The sequence below is a fragment of the Sceloporus occidentalis genome, unplaced genomic scaffold (assembly GCF_023333645.1).
Source record: "Sceloporus occidentalis isolate IW3139 unplaced genomic scaffold, rSceOcc1.0.p SCAF_224, whole genome shotgun sequence".
NCBI lineage: Eukaryota > Metazoa > Chordata > Lepidosauria > Squamata > Phrynosomatidae > Sceloporus > Sceloporus occidentalis.
Window position 1 is genome coordinate 1,233,827 of NW_028317204.1, and position 18,444 is coordinate 1,252,270.

At 42.1% G+C, this 18,444-nt stretch overlaps 1 protein-coding gene across 1 annotated transcript in view; it reads right to left on the minus strand.

The window, feature by feature from the left end:
* The window catches only part of LOC149276936 (parathyroid hormone/parathyroid hormone-related peptide receptor-like), a 75,493-nt gene that overhangs the window by 24,188 nt on the left and 32,861 nt on the right, over positions 1-18,444 (minus strand). Inside the window, exons 8-9 of the mRNA XM_089503260.1 lie at positions 8,102-8,212; positions 5,094-5,212 (exon numbers count right to left, since the gene is read on the minus strand). Coding sequence (XP_089359386.1) covers positions 5,094-5,212; positions 8,102-8,212 — 230 coding nt within the window. The remainder of the gene's footprint in view (positions 1-5,093; positions 5,213-8,101; positions 8,213-18,444) is intronic.

Below are 18,444 nucleotides of genomic sequence, written 5' to 3' on the forward strand. Positions count from 1 at the left end.
TTGCAGAATAAAACGGTTTAGTAGTTAATTCCCCCGCCGGCCGTTAGACAGAGAGAGAGTGTCGAGACCTGGAGTCATCCGGCCTCGCAAGACCAAGAAAGGAGACGGGCGACGCGTTGCAAGAGTCTGAGAACGAGACGGCTGCTCGTCAACGAGGCCAACGCAACCTCAACCAGGAGACACAATATCTCACCGCCGGCTCCTCGGGGGCCGCTTCCTCACGAGTGACTGCAAACATCTCCCCAATTATTAGCGTCTGGAGAGATTACGGAGGAGACGCACGGAAAGTTCCGGTCTCCGTGGAGAAGATTCGATATCTAAGTCATCCCGAATTCCGATAATTTCCAGAAATGACTTCTACGGAATTTCCTGTTTGCTACAATTAAAATTTCATTATATTAAAAAAAAAAATGTATATTATTGTACGGGTCATGATAAAATATAAACATAAAAAATAAAAAAATAAATGAATTGTTCCCTTTACAACTTAAAAAATAAAAACAATAATGGGGTTATTATTTTTTACTGATAAATATGTATTTATTTTAAGTAATTTATTATTTATTTAGATGTTATGGTTGCTTATTTAAAAACCACGAATATTTACAAAGCTAATTTTAAAAAATACTTTCAGATTTTTTTTTTTTATTTTTTTTTTTTAAAGTAAGTTTATTTGGGTTGAATGAAAGGATTTGGAAAATTATAACTATAATAAATCTTACACATTGAACTTTTTATCTTTAAACTCTTATATATAAAATTAGGTCATTCTAACTCTGCTCAATCTGGATGGAACTCAGCAGGGGCAAATGCAGCAATGCGCACGGGCCCGGGGGCAGATTAATAATGGGCGAATGGGGCAGTTTCCCCATGGCCCCTGATAGCAAGGGCCCCCCCCCATATTGCTGCACCACGGAACATGAATACAGTAGTTAGTGTGCTGGGTGATAGGGATCCTCTTGCTCTATGGGGGTCGCACTCCTGCAGCGGGGGTATCAGCAGAGGTGAAGAAGGGCATCAGTGATGGCAAAGTCAGCTTACTCATTTGTGTCATGTGACAGGACCGACCAGTAAGAAGTTACACGTTGAAGTATGAGTGGAAGCTGCGAGGCTCTCTGCGTGTAAGGAAAAGGCAAGGCTCAGAGTTACTGAGCCAGGATCCTCCGACCAGCAGCCCCCAGTCCCAGGAGCAGAGATACTCTGTGCGGACAGGAGCTGGGATTGGGGTTTATGGCGGTCTAACACTAGAGGATTAGAGGCTGAGATGGACTGGAAGCAAGATTTACTTTACTGAGAGGGTGGTAGGTAAGTGGATAAGCCACCCAGCAGAGGTGGCAGAGGGTAATACAGTGAGGGGATTAAAAATGCGCAGGATAGACATACGGCTCCTGAATCTAAGACGAGACCAACGACTGATTAAGGTTTGAGTCGTTACAGCAAGAGAAACGGGCGACTAGACGGGGGCCGGATGGGGCCGATCTTTTATGTTTCTTCATTTTCTTGTATTTGAAGAAATTTGCTGCCAGAAATCTCACAAACAGTCCGGGGGGGTAGGGGCTGTTCAGGCGCTCGCTGTAATATTCCTGAAACATGTAACACGTGTAACAGTTGCCGTGTATTTGTCATGTTTTACACGCTTACACAAGCCGTTTGCAAAACCAAACTGTGCGCATCGGCCGGGGCGAGCATTTTGGGGCAGAACAGGTGCCCGGCGTACTCGCGAAGGATGAGCGGCGACAGTTGTTTTTAATCTTTTCTGGAGAGCGCGATTGGACGCGGCAGGAATCCAGACGCTGGCGGAGGACGGAGCGGCGCTGTCGCTATTTTTACCGCCCGCCGTGTTTTAGAGTCTCAGGGCTCCGCTTTGAAGTAGAAAACTTTGAGGGGATTAAAACGGCAGAAGCGTGAAACCCGGCCGCGTAATCGGAAGAAACACGAAGGCAAAGTCTACAGAAACTTTTATTAGGTGAAGATTACTTTGACTTAAAGGGGACCTCCCTACATTCTTTTATTACAAGAAAAATATTAAAATTTAAAAATATTTCTCTTTTTACCCCAGTTGTATTTTTTTGCCCCATAATTTAAAGTTTTCAGGCAGCTGCATATCAGCCGTTTGTATGATTCTCGCTCTGTTATCTGATCCCCGATCTACTAAACCCCCCGACTCCTTATCATACTGCCTGTGGGAGACCATAGAATGGCTCAGTCTTAATCACCCAGTTGGACTCTCTGACTAATGAAAGTCTATGAAGGAACGGACTTCATTAGCATTGCCATAAAGCATCAGCTCAGTGTGCTGTTTGAGCCGGGAAAGTCACCCAAAATATCACATGACTGACAGCAACTAAGACTGGGGGTTATATTACTGTATACAGCGCTGGGGGTATATTACTGTATACAGCGCTGGGGGGTTATATTACTGTATACAGTGCTGGGGGGTTATATTACTGTATACAGCGCTGGGGGTTATATTACTGTATACAGTGCTGGGGGTTATATTACTGTATACAGCGCTGGGGGTATATTACTGTATACAGCGCTGGGGGTATATTACTGTATACAGCGCTGGGGGGTTATATTACTGTATACAGTGCCGGTGGTTATATTACTGTATACAGCGCTGGGGGTTATATTACTGTATACAGCGCTGGGGGTTATATTACTGTATACAGCGCTGGGGGTTATATTACTGTATACAGCGCTGGGGGTTATATTACTGTATACAGCGCTGGGGTTATATTACTGTATACAGCGCTGGGGGTTATATTACTGTATACAGCACTGGGGTTATATTACTGTATACAGCTTTGGGTTTTTTTTACTGTATACAGCGCTGGGGGTTATATTACTGTATACAGCGCTGGGGGTTATATTACTGTATACAGTACTGGGGGGGTTATTACTGTATACAGCGCTGGGGGGGTTATTACTGCATACAGCTGCATACATCGTCATGACGGGCTATTAAAGGGTTAATATTTTAAGAGTCTCGGGGTCCGCTCATTGTCCTGGGTATGACAGAAAGTTCACAGTTAGATGATGGCTTTAATGAGCTTGCAGGCACTTTATTTAAATGATTCTTACATCTGAAGAAGAGACCTCTGAGCTCTTGTGAGTTTACGTGTCTCAGGTGTAAGATTGAGGGGGGATGGAGTCCAATAAATGTAATTCAAATGGAGAGGCCTGGCTTGTGACCCCCAGCATTTCAATATTTGGTATACATTCTCCCAATATAAGCTCAATATTTAAAGAGTTAATAAGGTACCACCTTCTGCTGGGAGCTGATTAAGACGTTTAAATATTTACTGAAGCCCGAAATGTCTTCGGATTTTCTAACAGGTAAGAATTGGACCAAAAAAAAAGCGTCACTAATGCATTTTTCATCCTCAGAAATGACCCCATTCTCCCACTTCAGAAAATATGAAATTTGCCAAATCAGGCACTGAAGAAAAGTTTAAATATTTATCACTCGTAAGACCCTGAAAAAAGTATCTGTTTTTTTTTTTATGGCGAGATTCCAAATGAGAGACGGAAATTGCAGTTTCTGTAATTAAAATCCTTCGAGAAAAACTCAACGAACAGACGGTAAAGGTAACGACATCTGGGTCGTATTTAATAATAATAATAATTCATTCTTAACATAGAAACCCAGACCCCGCTGGCAGATCGCCCCCCCCCGTCGGACCATATGCCTATCCCATATATGTTTAAATCCCCTCACTGTATTACCCGCTACCACTTCTGCTGGGAGGCTGTTCCACTTATTTACCACCCTCTCGGTAAAGCCAAACTTCCCCCCGACCCTCTAGTTTTAGATTACTTAGTTGTGTATCTAACCAAAGCTCCCAGATTTGTGAGAAGCAGGATTTTGCTCATGTCAGAAAATGCTAAAAATAACCATGTGGGTATCGCTAAGCAGGGGCGGGGCGGGCAACTTAACTCCACCCACTGATGGTGTTGTCCCAGAGGAACAGTCTAAGTTTTAGGAATTCTGAAAACAGAAGGACTGTTCACGCGTGTTAATGATTAGAGAGCATTTCTTAATGAGCTGTCATTACCCAATCAATATCCTTTCCTGAAGTTCTCTCACTTCCCCCCACCCCCCTTACAAAGGCTGTCCCGACCAATCAGCAGCCATCAGCACCTCAACAATAGGGAAGAGATGAGTAAATGGGGAGGAATAATCCCGCAGATCTTGAAGAACAGGAAGTTAGATAAGTTCCCGGCAATTACACCGATTTGTAATGTTTCCAACCCCCAAAATATCTGTCCTGATGAGTAAAGCGCGTCGGCCCCGGGAGGTTCTCTGCGTAAAAGCAATTAGAGCCCGACGGCCGCCCCCCCATCTACATACGCAGCCGACGCATAACTATTCCCTGTGACACGCGTAGTGATGGGAGTGAATTCCCAGCGTGGGCTTTTTAAACTCCAACAAAATAATTGGCACCCCCCCCGAGCTGTTAAGCTATTGATGCCCACAAGCAGTCGCTTAAAATCCGCTCAATTCCGGAACTTTCCATGCAATTTCTGCCCTACGTAAAGAATTCTTATTTCAGTATCAGTTCAATGCCTTTTTTTTTTTTTTTTTTTTGCGTCTGTAAATTTCATGCCTAAAACCCCATAAATTGAAGAAAAAAAGACATTAAAAATAATAAATTATGCCATCTATAATAATAATCAGCAAAGAATATAAATTAAAGATTCTGTTCCACTGAGACGAAATATTCATCTCTCTAGCATCCTAAGAAAATCATCCGTAGCAAATGTCATTTTATATTTTTTGCATTTAAAGTTTAATCAGATAGGGGCAGCAGGAAAAACATTTTTTCGTTTCTATGGCATAAGATTTCAGCCAATGTGGGTTTTTTTTTCTTTGAATAAAGAAAAGAAAAATATAAAATACAATTATTTCTTTATTCCCTCAGAGGGTGGTAGATACGTGGAACCGTCTCCCAGCAGAATTGGTAGTAATTAAGGTTTAAGTCTTTACATGCAGACTTTTTCTTGTTCTCCTTTTAACTGAACAATATGTCGGCCAAAATACGTGCATTCCACGTCTTCCTGGAGAAATTGCGATATTAGCATTCATTTACCCGTTCCCTGGTGTCGTTTGAGAGGTACTTGGCACACTCGGAATAATTCGCCCAGGTGCGGTTGTTACCGGGCACCAGCTCCCAGCTTCCGTTCATGTCACACCGACGATAGGCATGGCCTGCAACGTAAGCAAAAGAGAAAAATGCTGACAATACGTCATCGATGAATAAATATCCGTAACCGGTCAGGACCAAGAGAGGGTTAACGTTATTTTTTGAGACCAAAGGGTCAAAGTAAATATTTCTCCCCCAAAAATAAACAAAAAACAATATGTTTGTCGATGAGACATCATGTTTTCAATATATTTCTTAATAAAACCTACATTATTTGGGTCTATTCACTAAGAAGTTGAGTTGTCAGTTGAGTTAAGGGTTAACTTGTCTGACCAGACTCCTCTTTGGTCTCACGCTGTCTGGGTACTAAATACCTTGAAAAATGGGCTGATCTGTGAGTTGTTTGCGGGGGGGGGGGGGGGGGCTGTGACTTTCATTTTGCGAGTTACAGGCGAGGGCATGAGCGTTCAGGGTGAATTCTCATGCCCTCATCTGCAACTCGCAACATTCAAATATATTATACAATAATAATTATTATTATTTTAAATTATTAATCATGGGAGGGGTGCCGATTGTCTCCGCCTTCTCTCACCCTGAGCATGGTGTGTGAGGCTATTAAATCTGGGAGGGGTATATGCCATGGGGGGGGGCAACTTTGCTCCTCTGCCCTGCCCTTCAATGGTCTCCATAGTTTCTTATCTGCTGTCCTCCGTAGACTTTCTTTCATTAGTCGGAGAGTCTGACTTGGTGATTAAGACTGAGCCATTCTATCGTTTCCCACAGGCAGTATGATAAGAAGTCGGGTGTTTGTCGAGTAGATTTGGCTCAGATAACAGCAAGAACTCTTACAAATGGCTGATGATACGCAGCTACCTAAAAATATTATATTATGGGGTAAAAAACTACAACTGGGGTAAAAAAAAAAAAAACTGCAAGATTTTGAAATTAAGTTTTTTCCCTAGTTTTACTCATTTCCAACAGCATTTGATTTTAGGGATTCATAAAATTTTCTAATCAAAACTATTTTGTAGCAGAGATTAAATATTGATAGATTTTAGCCAACAAAAAGCTGAGCGTGGGAATGACTCATTCTACAAATAATAAAGTATAAATAATGAAACATGCGCGGCGAGAGCTTCTATTATTCAGTTCAAAGAGAGGAATCTCTGCCCAGTTTACTTTATCAACGTAGTCGAGGACTTTTGGAAATGTCTTGACCCTGAGACTCTCCGAATATTAAAAGAGAGTGGTAGATAAGTGGAACAGCGTCCCAGCAGAAGTGGTTGAGGGTAATACAGTGAGGGGATTAAACATGCATGGGATAGACATACGGCTCCTGAATCTAAGACGAGACCAACGACTGATTAAGGTTTGAGTCTTAACAGCGGGAGAAACGGGCGACTAGATGGGGGCCGGATGGGGCCGATCTGCTGGCGGGTTCTCTGTTTGTACGTTGAAAGCCTTAGTTGTAATGGTTGCCTTTCAGCACCACGGACAGGGGCCCGGAGCCGGGCAGTTCAGAGGTTTTTGTGTTCTGGTCCAGCGAACTTTAACCCTCTCAAAAAACGAGTTAACCCTTTACATGAACGATGACCGATACGGCAGCCATTAATGCGGTTGGTGCCTAGCGGTGCTTGTCCAAAATAGAACATTACTTCAAATCTTTTTGGCCGAAATGTTTTAAAACTACAGAATTTCATACCAAAACTAGACGGGGGCCGAATGTGGGCCGATCTGCCGGCGGGTTTACAATTGCAAATATATAGATTTATCTAATTCTGTCTTAAAATGAAGTGTCTTGGGGCAGGCGGTTGCTCCGAGCCCCGGACTGCGTCTCTCCGTGAGCTTCCTGATAGAAGTATTACCGGTATTTGTATTCAGAGACTAAGGAGGATCTGTGGGGGGTTCGAGAGCGCGATGTACACAGCACGGCGAGACTGTTTACCCAACTAACCGCCAATTAACTCGATCCCTATTGACACCGCCGATTATTACTCCCTGGATATGTTTATCTCTGATAATTATTCTCTGAAATAGAAACCCAGAACCTGCCGGCAGATCGGCCCCCATCCGGCCCCCCGTCTAGTCGCCCGTTTCTCCTGCTGTAACGACTCAAACCTTAATCAGTCGTTGGTCTCGTCTTAAATTCAGTGAGCCCTCACTGTATTACCCCCTACCACCTCTGCTGGGAAGCCGTTCCACTTATCTACCACCCTCTCAGTAAAGTAAAACTTCCTTCCATCCCATCTCAGCCTCTGACCCTCCAGTTTTAGCCTCTTGTTCTAACATTTCTCCTCCTTTAAATAAATGTGAAAGGTTTCTGTTCGCTAACACCAAAGATTAACGATTTATATAAATAAACCAGGGTGTACAAAAAAAAAAAGTGTGAACTTTGCTAAAATCACCAATATTTGACACATTATATATCATAATATATTTAAAATTATTTAAAAATCACCACGGCAACGGCTAGTAAAAATAAAAAGAATGTTCCAAATTTAAAACAGAAAACATTTTAATCGCATCATTTAAATGATGTCACGAGGATCCCAAACAGCATTTTTTTTTTGGTACATCTTCAATTTTTGATTATGATTCTTTATCCCCAAAAACATTATCTATCCTTAAGAAAAATATAAACCAACATCATTTCTTAACCCCCCAAAAATTGGAACTTTACGGACTTTTCTATAAGTTTGACCAATTGAGCCTCAAAAACACAAAAAAAATGTTTGTTTTTTTTCTGGAAGTTTCCCATAAATTTACAGATTAAAATTTTATATTTAAACTAAAATTTGGTTAAAAGCGAAGTGATGAGAACGAGGAATCTGCCCACCCTGAGAGCCCCAGAATCTGCCCCTTCGTTCTGGGGTCAGACTAACCGGTCTGCGGTTCAGTGTCAGACCAACGGCGTTCCCGAGCATCAGCGCCATGCGCGACCGTGTCTGCGTTACCTTTGTGGTTGAAGTCATAGATGTACTCGGGGCACGGGATGGACACCACGTTTCCCGGCCTTCCCTCCGGCCAACAGACGACGCCGTCCCACTCGGAGAGACAGAATCCATCTGCACGGAGCAAACACAGAGCACCGAAGAAAGCGTTAGCGGAGGTAAGGAGGGAGCGATGTCGCCCTCCATGGTTATTGGGAGAGCGACCATCGCGGTTCTGCCAATGGAAGAATGGCCTCAAGATTTATGATGTCATCAACTGAAGCTCATGTGAAAACGAGCTGCTCTTCAGGCCTACGATGATGGCGTTAATTTGTCAGGAATTGTGATAAAGTTAGCCACAAATTTTTACGATGAGAAATAAATTATTTTGTAATTAAAAAGATGAATTCCAGGATAACAAACGAGAAACCCGCGCTGTAGGAGAATAAACTTTCCTTCCCATAGTTTGTTAATCCCCCTCTCTCTCTTATCTTCCATTCCTGCTCTTCTCTCCCATCCCTTTTCTCTCTCTCTTTTCTCCCATCACCTTTCTTTCTTCACTCCCCCATCTCTCTCTTCTCTCCCATCCCCTTTCTCTCTCTCTCTCTTCTCTCCCATCCCCTTTCTCTCTCTCTCTCTTCTCTCCCCATCTCTCTCTTCTCTCCCATCCCCTTTCTCTCTCTCTCTCTTCTCTCCCACTCTCTCTCTTCTCTCCCATCCCCTTTCTCTCTCTCTCTTCTCTCCCATCCCCTTTCTCTCTCTCTCTTCTCTCCCCATCTCTCTCTTCTCTTTCATCCCCTTTCTCTCTCTCTCTCTTCTCTCCCACTCTCTCTCTCCACTCACCCATCTCTCTCTCTCTCTCCTCTCCCATCACCTCTCTCTTTCTTCTCTCCCCTGTCTCTCTCCTCTCCCGTCTCTCTCTTCTCTCCCATCCCCTTTCTCTCTCTCTCTCTCTTCTCTCCCCATCTCTCTCTTCTCTCCCCATCTCTCTCTTCTCCCCCATCCCCTTTCCCTCTCTCTCTCTTCTCTCCCCGTCTCTCTCTTCTCTCCCATCCCCTTTCTCTCTCTCTCTCTCTTCTCTCCCCATCTCTCTCTTCTCTCCCCATCTCTCTCTTCTCCCCCATCCCCTTTCTCTCTCTCTCTCTTCTCTCCCCGTCTCTCTCTTCTCTCCCATCCCCTTTCTCTCTCTCTCTCTCTTCTCTCCCCATCTCTCTCTTCTCTCCCCATCTCTCTCTTCTCCCCCATCCCCTTTCTCTCTCTCTCTCTTCTCTCCCCATCTCTCTCTTCTCTCCCCATCTCTCTCTTCTCCCCCATCCCCTTTCTCTCTCTCTCTCTTCTCTCCCCGTCTCTCTCTTCTCTCCCATCCCCTTTCTCTCTCTCTCTCTCTTCTCTCCCCCAAGCCAAACACACCGAGATCCCGCAGTCTTTCCTTTTAGGTTATTTGTAAATATGGTGATAATGTATGTTTTGAATTATTTGACACATATGTATGGAATGTGGATGCAGACTCTGAGTAAATTAATGCCCCGACCGGTTTACCTGATAATACATAAATTCTGTGTCTGAATCCATCAACATTACAACTTCTCCCAAAGGTCACTAAGAGAAGGACATTTTTACAAAGACTTTAGTGGACATATTTAAAGCAAAACAGCATGTGAGTATAACAAAGGTTTCCATGGTGACTGCACCAGATGTACTACCATACAACATAACAGTAATGATAATAATAATAATAATCTAGAAATTGAAATCAAGTCTCATCTCATGCACTAAACGTATAATTACAGCGAGCGTCATGATTCGCCTTCTTTAAATAATCTGTTTTTTGGAATAAATGGAATATTTCCGTTAAAGCAGCGCCCGTGTCGGCTTCTATCCGCTTCGTCCTTATAGTCTTACGGTGAATATTGTGTTTTACTAGAAGTCATATCCTTCCTTATTCTAATTCATCTCTCGCCGTCCATGAAAACCAGAAACCGGTAACATAGAAACCCAGAATCCAACAGCAGATCGGCCCCATCCGGCCCCCGTCTGGTCGCCCGTTTCTCCTGCTGTGAAAACTCAAACCTTAATCAGTCGTTGGCCTCGTCTTAGATTCAGGAGCCGTATGTCTATCCCGCGCATGTTTAATACCCTCACTGCATTACCCTCTACCACCTCTGCTGGGAGGCTGCTCCACTTATCTACCACCCCCTCAGAAAAGCAGAAACAAGATAGTATAATAATCTCTAGATGCTATATGTTGATATTAATATTTTTGTGTGATTTTGTGGTCTGTGGTATCTCATTTTTATTGATAATAAGTGGCCAAGACCAGCTCCGAGGGTAGTCATACATCTGGGGCTCTGTTGGCTTAGAACTGACCGTATGTTTTTTAAAGATAAGCTGAAGTTCTGATAACGAGCATCACTTTCCGGTTACCGGACACACAGATCGATTCGCCCCGCGCGGCTCCCAGCTGCCCCCCCGTTAATAAACCCATCGAAGTCGTTCTGCTTTCGGGAGGACGGATAGAGCCGATTTTTGCAGCGTCTTTAAGACGACCGTCACCTTGTTGGAGGCAGACGGAGAGTCTTGAGATCTCTTTAATGGCAATTTGCTGGCCTCTGCCTTCATGCAGTGACTTCTCAGGGATTCGTATAATCCGAGAACGACTGCACGCCGCGTGATGCTAAACGATTCTGAGACGGCGACAGGTACCGTTATAACAGTAAAAAAGAGATAAAGGGAGCGGTATGAGTAACCAGAGACGCAAAATGTATAATGTGCACACGCTGGAGCTTTAATTTACTGAGAGGGCGGTAGATAAGTGGAACAGCTTCCCAGCAGAAGTGGTAGAGGGTAATACAGTGAGGGTATTAAACATGCATGGGATAGATATACGGCTCCTGAATCTAAGACGAGACCAAGTGTGATTAAATGTAACGGCATCAGATTGTTATTTTAGTTTTTAGATTTATAGAATAACATTGATTTCAATGTGCAGGAAGTGTACTTAAGTATGCTTCCTGTTTATACTTCCTAGTTTCAGAAGAGGAAGTTGGGGGAGGAGCTAAATGGAGACAGAAGCCTCATTTTCTAACGCTAATAACTAAAGTACGCAAGCTCCGATTTGGGTGCAGTCAAATCCTTCGGCCTTCAAACAAATTGGACTTCAACATTACAGCCGTACTGGTCCCAGAAAGCATGGCCGAGCAATTTAGGGGGTAGGGAAGGCGAATGTCCTCCCGGCCACTCTGATTTGAAGATTTTGGGGATGCTTGTTCATTGGGTAATCAGGACATCAGGCAGCCTTTACTCGATGACTGGATCCTTTATATCAATGTGTTTTTCAGTGCACTAAACAGGTAGTGATATATTTTTAGTGGCTGACAACCATGAAGGATCTCAGGGGTCCCATCATCAGATGCCATCGAAAGACAGTATCTTTAACCCCTTAATGACGTGTACGGGCTCAAAATGAATTGTTTTCAATGGGTTTAGGGACTGCCCATTGTCCTTAAGGGGTTAAACATCTGAAAAAGAGACCTCCGAGCTCTTGAGAGCTCTAATGTGATTAATTGAATAACTTAATAATGTGGAAATGAATCCATTAATTAAATTTATTTAAACGGAGACGCTGCGTGTAAACAATTATCAAATATCATGTTTTTCTATAAATGAAAAGGCCAGAAATTCATACATCATTTCCTTTAAGATGTTTCCACTCAACGAACAAATAAATGGCGAGCCGCAGATACGATGACCCCGTTATTGCCCGGGGCAAATACATTTTTTTTACAATGTATAACATTTTATTTTTATGTGGGGGGGGGGGTGAAATAAAAGTCAAACATGCATTTGGTTCACATATGGAAACCATATGAACCGAGGAGTGTTTTTAACCCTTGCTGTACAACATTGTATCCATATGGATAACACAATACACGGAGCAGCGCTAAAGCTGATATCTGATAATAAATTTAACCCTTTAAAAATAAGATATTTGTCCTATATAAAGTACAATGTATAGCTCAAATTAGACCCAAAATGAGTTGATGAGTTAAATATATATATATTAATCATCTTTGATAGTTTTGTAATTTCCTTTCCGGCAATTACACAGCTTTCATAATCAATTTTGGACGCGCGCTATTAAAGGGTTAATAGGAATAAAATCTTATTAAACCATTTCTGAGAAACCCTTTCAGCCAATAGAATTTTCTATAGGATCCAAAGGAGGCAGACAGCAAGACTCTGGCGAAGCAGTTAGAAAACGTTTAACATACTTTGCTCCACCAATCATAATATAAAAAAAAGTGAAAAAAAATTTACTGGTAAGAATTACGCGAATTAAATTTCACTTAGTAAAGTAGAGTCATTGAAAAAATTCTTGCCGTTCGGCGGCGTTAAGCAGAGTCCTTGTAGAGGGTAATTGCCGCCAGACAAATTATATTTTTTTAACGTTAACAACGTGGTGTTTTTTAAATAAAAAAAAGAGTCTATTTTGGGGGGGAATAAGTAGGGATATTGTTGGTTTGGGGATTATTAGGAGTAATTAGACAGGGAGGTGCTGTGTGTGCCTACGGGTTCAACAATAATGGAAACAGACCACTCTAATACAAGGATACATTGTATACGCATCGGACGCTGACGCCTGATTGGCTGAAGGCAATGTGACCATTTCGGCCATATTTTTTTAAGGAATAAAATAATATTTTTAGCTTGTGGGGCCCTCAGGAGCCCATCATTCCTGCCGGGAACTTCTAATAAAAGTACCATAAGGCTATAATGATGAGCTGGGGGTCCGGGTCCACAGCTCCTGCTGTATCTAAAAGTGTAAATGTATATTTGTTGTGTTTCTTAACCACCCTATATTTAAATTGTACAGCGCTGCGGAATATGTTATCTCTTAATAAATAAAGAAAAAGAAAAATAATATTTGTATATATCACTGACCAGCACATGTAAAGTGCTGCCCCCTACAGCATGTGGTGTGTATAACATCGCAGAACGGAAATCAGTGACTTGGTTATACTTTCTGCTGAGAGGGATAAAACTTTATATTTTACTTATCTTTTTTTTTTTTTTTAATTTGTAGACCCCCAGGGATCACTCTTTTATTTGGTATAATTAATAATATCACGATGACATCATGAATTTAATTTTCATTTTTTCTTTATGATTTATTTAAGTCTTTGCAGTCCTGTTTCCCTGATCCTCTTAAAAAAAACACCCATTTCCAATAAATATATTTAGGGAGAAGCCTATTGCGCGCTGAAGTTCATACTAACCCTCAGTGACAAGCATCAGTAAAAAATTGAATATTTTCAATAGATTAAATGGCTTTATTTTTAAGTTCCGTCAACAAAGTCTAATATTGGTCATTATTTGGACCTGTGCTGAGAAGAGAAGAGGCCATAATGTGAAACCCGAGGTTCAGAGGCATTGATGGAATGTAAACAAGTTTTACTTTACTCAGAGCTGTATAAGTGGAGCAGCCTCCCAGCAGAAGTGGTAGAGGCTAATCCAGTGTATAGGTTAAACACACAGTGATTGCTGCTGATTAAGCGCTCGCGCCGTAAAAAACAACAACCTATAATTTAAATAAATAACACAAATTGAAACGCATTGCAATATCCTGATTAGCTGTAAAGGATCAGCAACTACAGGAAGTCGATGATATGTACGGCAGAGCGGAAAAAAAAAACCAGGTTTTTTTTTATTAACCCCAGAAGGACCAAGGGTGTAATTTACACCTACAGACCAAAGCATCATCAGAGAGCAATGCAGCGCAAGTTAAGATTCTCCTGCCGTCTTTGTAATTAGCAGGTACAAATGTAAATTCATTAAAAAATGAATATTAAAAGATAATTATTGAATTCTTAAATTTTTTATTTATTTATTTTACATTTTTTCTAGATCTAGAAGCGGGGGTGCTGCAGCCTTGTTTTCCTGATCACACCTCAGCAGCAGATGGGGCGTCAACAGCAAGATTTTTTTACATTTTTCAAAGTTTCCATCAAACGCCTGAGCTACAGTACAGACATTTAAATGCTCTCGGGGAATCGGTCCTCTCACAGAGCACCATCGCGGTGTCTCTGCCCGTGATCCTCACTCCTGGTGACAGAGAGGAGGCGGCGGATCATTTTGTTGCCCTGCCCTGACGAAGGCCAAAAATGATAGGCCAAGGGTGTCCAACCTGCGGCCCTGCAGCTGCTGCAGGACTAAATCTCCCATACTCCTCTGCCAGCCACTTAGCGGAAAGAGCATTATGGGAGATGTAGTCCTGCAGCAGCTGGAGGGCCGCAGGTTGGACGCCCCTGTGATAGGCGGTCTATTACACCTCCTGGGGCAACAGTATTTATTTTTGTCTGCCCTGAGAATCCAATCCTTAACCACAGACCTTCTGTTAAATAAAAGTAGTATAACTACAGCAGCGAGAATGGTCTAAATAAACACAGGGAAGTTGGGATGGGTGGGTCACGGGGAACCATTGGGCTTCTGTGATTAGGAGATAATAATGATAAATAATGAAATATTCCACGCTATGGGGGTTGGGTATAAAGAGCGATTCTGTTTCACAGTGGTGTTAGTGTCATAGCAACCAATTTCTATTTACTGGATCATTCTGTTGGTTGCTATGGTGATAACACCCCTTTTGTTTGTTCTTTTGGATTTTATCTTTTCAGATTTTAATGTTTCTCTAAGTTTTCTGTTGTACTTTACGGCGTCCGATTACTTTTATAGTACTTGGAAAGCAACAAATTATCATTTCAGCCGCAAGAAACCTTTTTTTTTTCTTTTTTTATCTCGGAGACACTCTATAAACCCATAAACATGGCAGACACGGCCGCGGCGTCCCAGACAATACAGCCCAACGTTAGCAACAAAAGAAACATAATAATGGAAAAAAACAAACCCTATAAAATTGACAAAATGAAAGACAAAGAAAAGCCCTTTGCGTAAATTCATAAAAATACTGGACTTTATAAACGAAAACAAAACTATTAATTTGAACGTTACAGGGCGAGGAGCTCGATTTCCCCGCGGCCTGAAATATCGACTTGGTATAAAAATTTTAATTATTTTACTCTACCTTCTAAAAAAAACCAAAAACCTTTATTTTCCGTTTTTTAACCATGAAATGGACTGCAGAGGTCCAAAGGTAACCAACTCAGTGCCCTACTGTGACCTCACAAACACCACCTACCCTTCTTATCTGCTCTTTTTGCCCCCGACAGAGTCCCCTCTACATCGGGTTTTGCCCGGAGTCTCCAGGGGAAGCTCTGCTTTTCTGGGTCACTGTGCTCTGTCTCCAGGGTATGGGCGTGGCATCTAGGCACGCCCAATCCCCGCCCTATCCCTAGACTCCTCCCATACAGACTTAAGCTATCTAGAGCTAGCCCAGACCTTGTAGGCAATGAGCCCCACCCCTCATGTTGCTAGCCCCGCCCCTCTCCACACCTCTCCTTGAAGATGGAGGGGTCCAGAGGGGGAGCGGCAGCCGTCCGGTGTAAAACCAGAAGGCCAGACCACCATCTTGGGCTATCGGGCCCCCGAAGTGTGCTGCTGCTCAGTTACAATGGGAGATCTCCGGTCATAGAGTGTCAGAATAGGGAACATGGCAGCCACGGAGGGGACGGCTGAGGGTGCTGCTCTGGGTCAGGCCTAGGGCAGCACCAAAAGGAGAGACACTCCCCGAAAATAAATTCAGAACAAATGGGTTGCGGCGTTCTAAGCTCTTCTAAGAGGGCCCTCGGTTATTTGGTGTTTGGAGGAAAGGTTTAATCTCCTGGAGAAACCCGAGAACGTTATTGAAAACACATGCTGGAGTCTCGGGGGGGAAAAACGTGACATCTGAGTCTGAAACGTTTGGTGGTTTTGTAATAAAAAGCAGATTAATCTCATTTGAGGATTATGAGAACAGGTGGATGAAGCTGCTGGATCACAGATTCGAGAGCCCGAAAAAAAGAAAAAAAAAAAGGACGCGGGATAATCCATTTATTGGCCCATTAGTAAATTGGACGCACCCTTTCCTGATGGACTATTTTACCCTAAAATGTGTTTTTTAAAATAAGACATCTTTCTACATATTTAGATTCATTTTAAAATGTTGGAAAGAATTTTTGGAGGTAAAAAAGAATTTAGGGGACTATTTTACCCCTGGGAAGCTGAGGTCAGTGGCAGCCTGTGGCAGAGTCAGTATTATCGAATCAATTTCCTCTCTCTTCTCCTCCTGTTATCCATACAAAGGCCGTCCGAAGCAACCATCAGCAACTTAACAATACGGGAGAGATAACTTAATTGGGGAGGAATAATCATGTTATGATGGCCGCTCCCATAGTATACACATCAGTTGAGCTTCTAATATATATATTGTTTATTTTCATCTCTTTATTGTGTTATTCCGTAGAACTATGATAAATAATGGAGAATGTAAAATTAACAGAAACAATAAAGTTAACAAAATACAAAATTGACTACACGCGTTAAGACATAATGTAGGGCCCCTGCTCTTAGGAGCTTACAATCTATTAGGGAATTTGGTGTCGAAACGGTTAAATCTAGGATTTGGGTAAAAGGACATGACCAACCGTAAGATACTTTCCTCAATGTATTAGCCTCTGCTGGGAAGCTGTTCCGCTAATCTACCACTCTCTCAGATAAGAGATGATTAGGGTGATACTTAAGTCCCTTTTATCTGACATTTATTCGAGTTTACATCGGCTTGTACGTTCTATCGTTCTACCGTTTTATCAGCTTGATTTTACTGCAAAGCAGACGGGAACGTGAGACAACATTCAATACGTATCGATCGCCTCATTAAACGAGTTAAGAGATGTCAGGATTGACGTCCTTCCAGAGGCCGGTCAGTTTAACCAATTAATCTCTGTGACAAACGGATGAATATGATATAAAGTCACCTTATAAAATCACTTCGCAGCAAATAGCATTAGCCGCTGGTAATCAGATCAGCTTGCGGGCTACGAGCCACTCCATAAACTCCTGGATCTTCCAGCTGCTTTTTATTAGAGAAAGCTAATGGAATAAAATGCTTTCATTTACCTGGATGGGATACTTTAGTAAATACAGGGAATTATTAAAAAGTAGAAAGCCAGGTGTATAGGTAACCTGATAATGGTTCAATAAATAATGCATTTTTTACATTTTTTGCTGAATTTCTCTATTTTATGACGTATATATTTTGGTTGGCTTCTGGTTTTCTATATTGGAAGTATAAAAATTGTTACAAAGTATGTAGAGATTGAATGGGTTAACAAGACCCCAAGGTTAACAAGGTTTTTCCCCCCCAGAGCCAGGAAGTGGTTAATGTTAACTAACGTTAATTGGAAGTACAAAAATCCTTACAACGTAATATTACACAGAGAGGGAAAGGATTACCAGGAGTTTATTTCCTAGAGACAGGAACAGGTTAACGTTAACTGTTAATGTCACAAGGCGAGTGCTCAGAATCAGCACGCAAATGGTTAATATTGTTGTGCGCTCATATAAAGTTGGTAGTCAAATGGTTAATATTGTTGTGAGCTCATATAAAGTTGGTAGTCAAATGGTTAATATTACTGTAAGCTTGTTACACACAAAATAAGCAGTGGCATGGTCAAGTATACTGTGAGAATGTTACATTGTATTAGAAGTGAAATGGTTAATGTTATGGTGCGCTTGCTAAACACAGGATTGGCAGTGAAATGGTTAATCCTTTGGTGAGCGTATGTAAAGTCAGTAACCAAGTGGTTAATATCACCCTACGCTTATTACACACAGAACAAGCAGGGGAATGGTTACTGTTGCTGCACAATTGTTGCGCAGAATCGGTAGGGAAAGGGTTGTGTGAAATGGTTAATGTTCCGTGAGACCTTTGCACACGGGAGCCAGCGGTGAAATAGTTAACATTACTGCGAGATTGATAAACAGTATCAGCAGTGAAATGGTTATGGAATATTAGGGCGCGCTTGCTCAATACGCGAATGGCAGTGAATTGAACATTAACCATTTCACACAACCACCTGCGCGGCAGTAACTCCGGGGAATAGACCATAGGTTCAGGAGCCGTATGCCTATCCCATGATTGTTTAAATTCCCTCACTGTATTACCCTCTACCACATCCGCTGGGACACTGTTCCACTTATCTACCACCCTCTCTTTAAAGTAAGAAAAAAAACCCCTATAATAATAAATCACTTGTAAAATCCCTCTGGTGCTTAAAAGGGTTAAATAGCTATTCCTGCAATTGCATTTGTCCAAGCTCTGGATTATAAAAGTCTTTATTTATAAAGTTTCGGCATTTAGAGAAATGAAAACGTGATTCTGATCGAAAAAATGCCGTCGATTGAACAGCCTTTAAAAAAAGAGTCCCGGACTT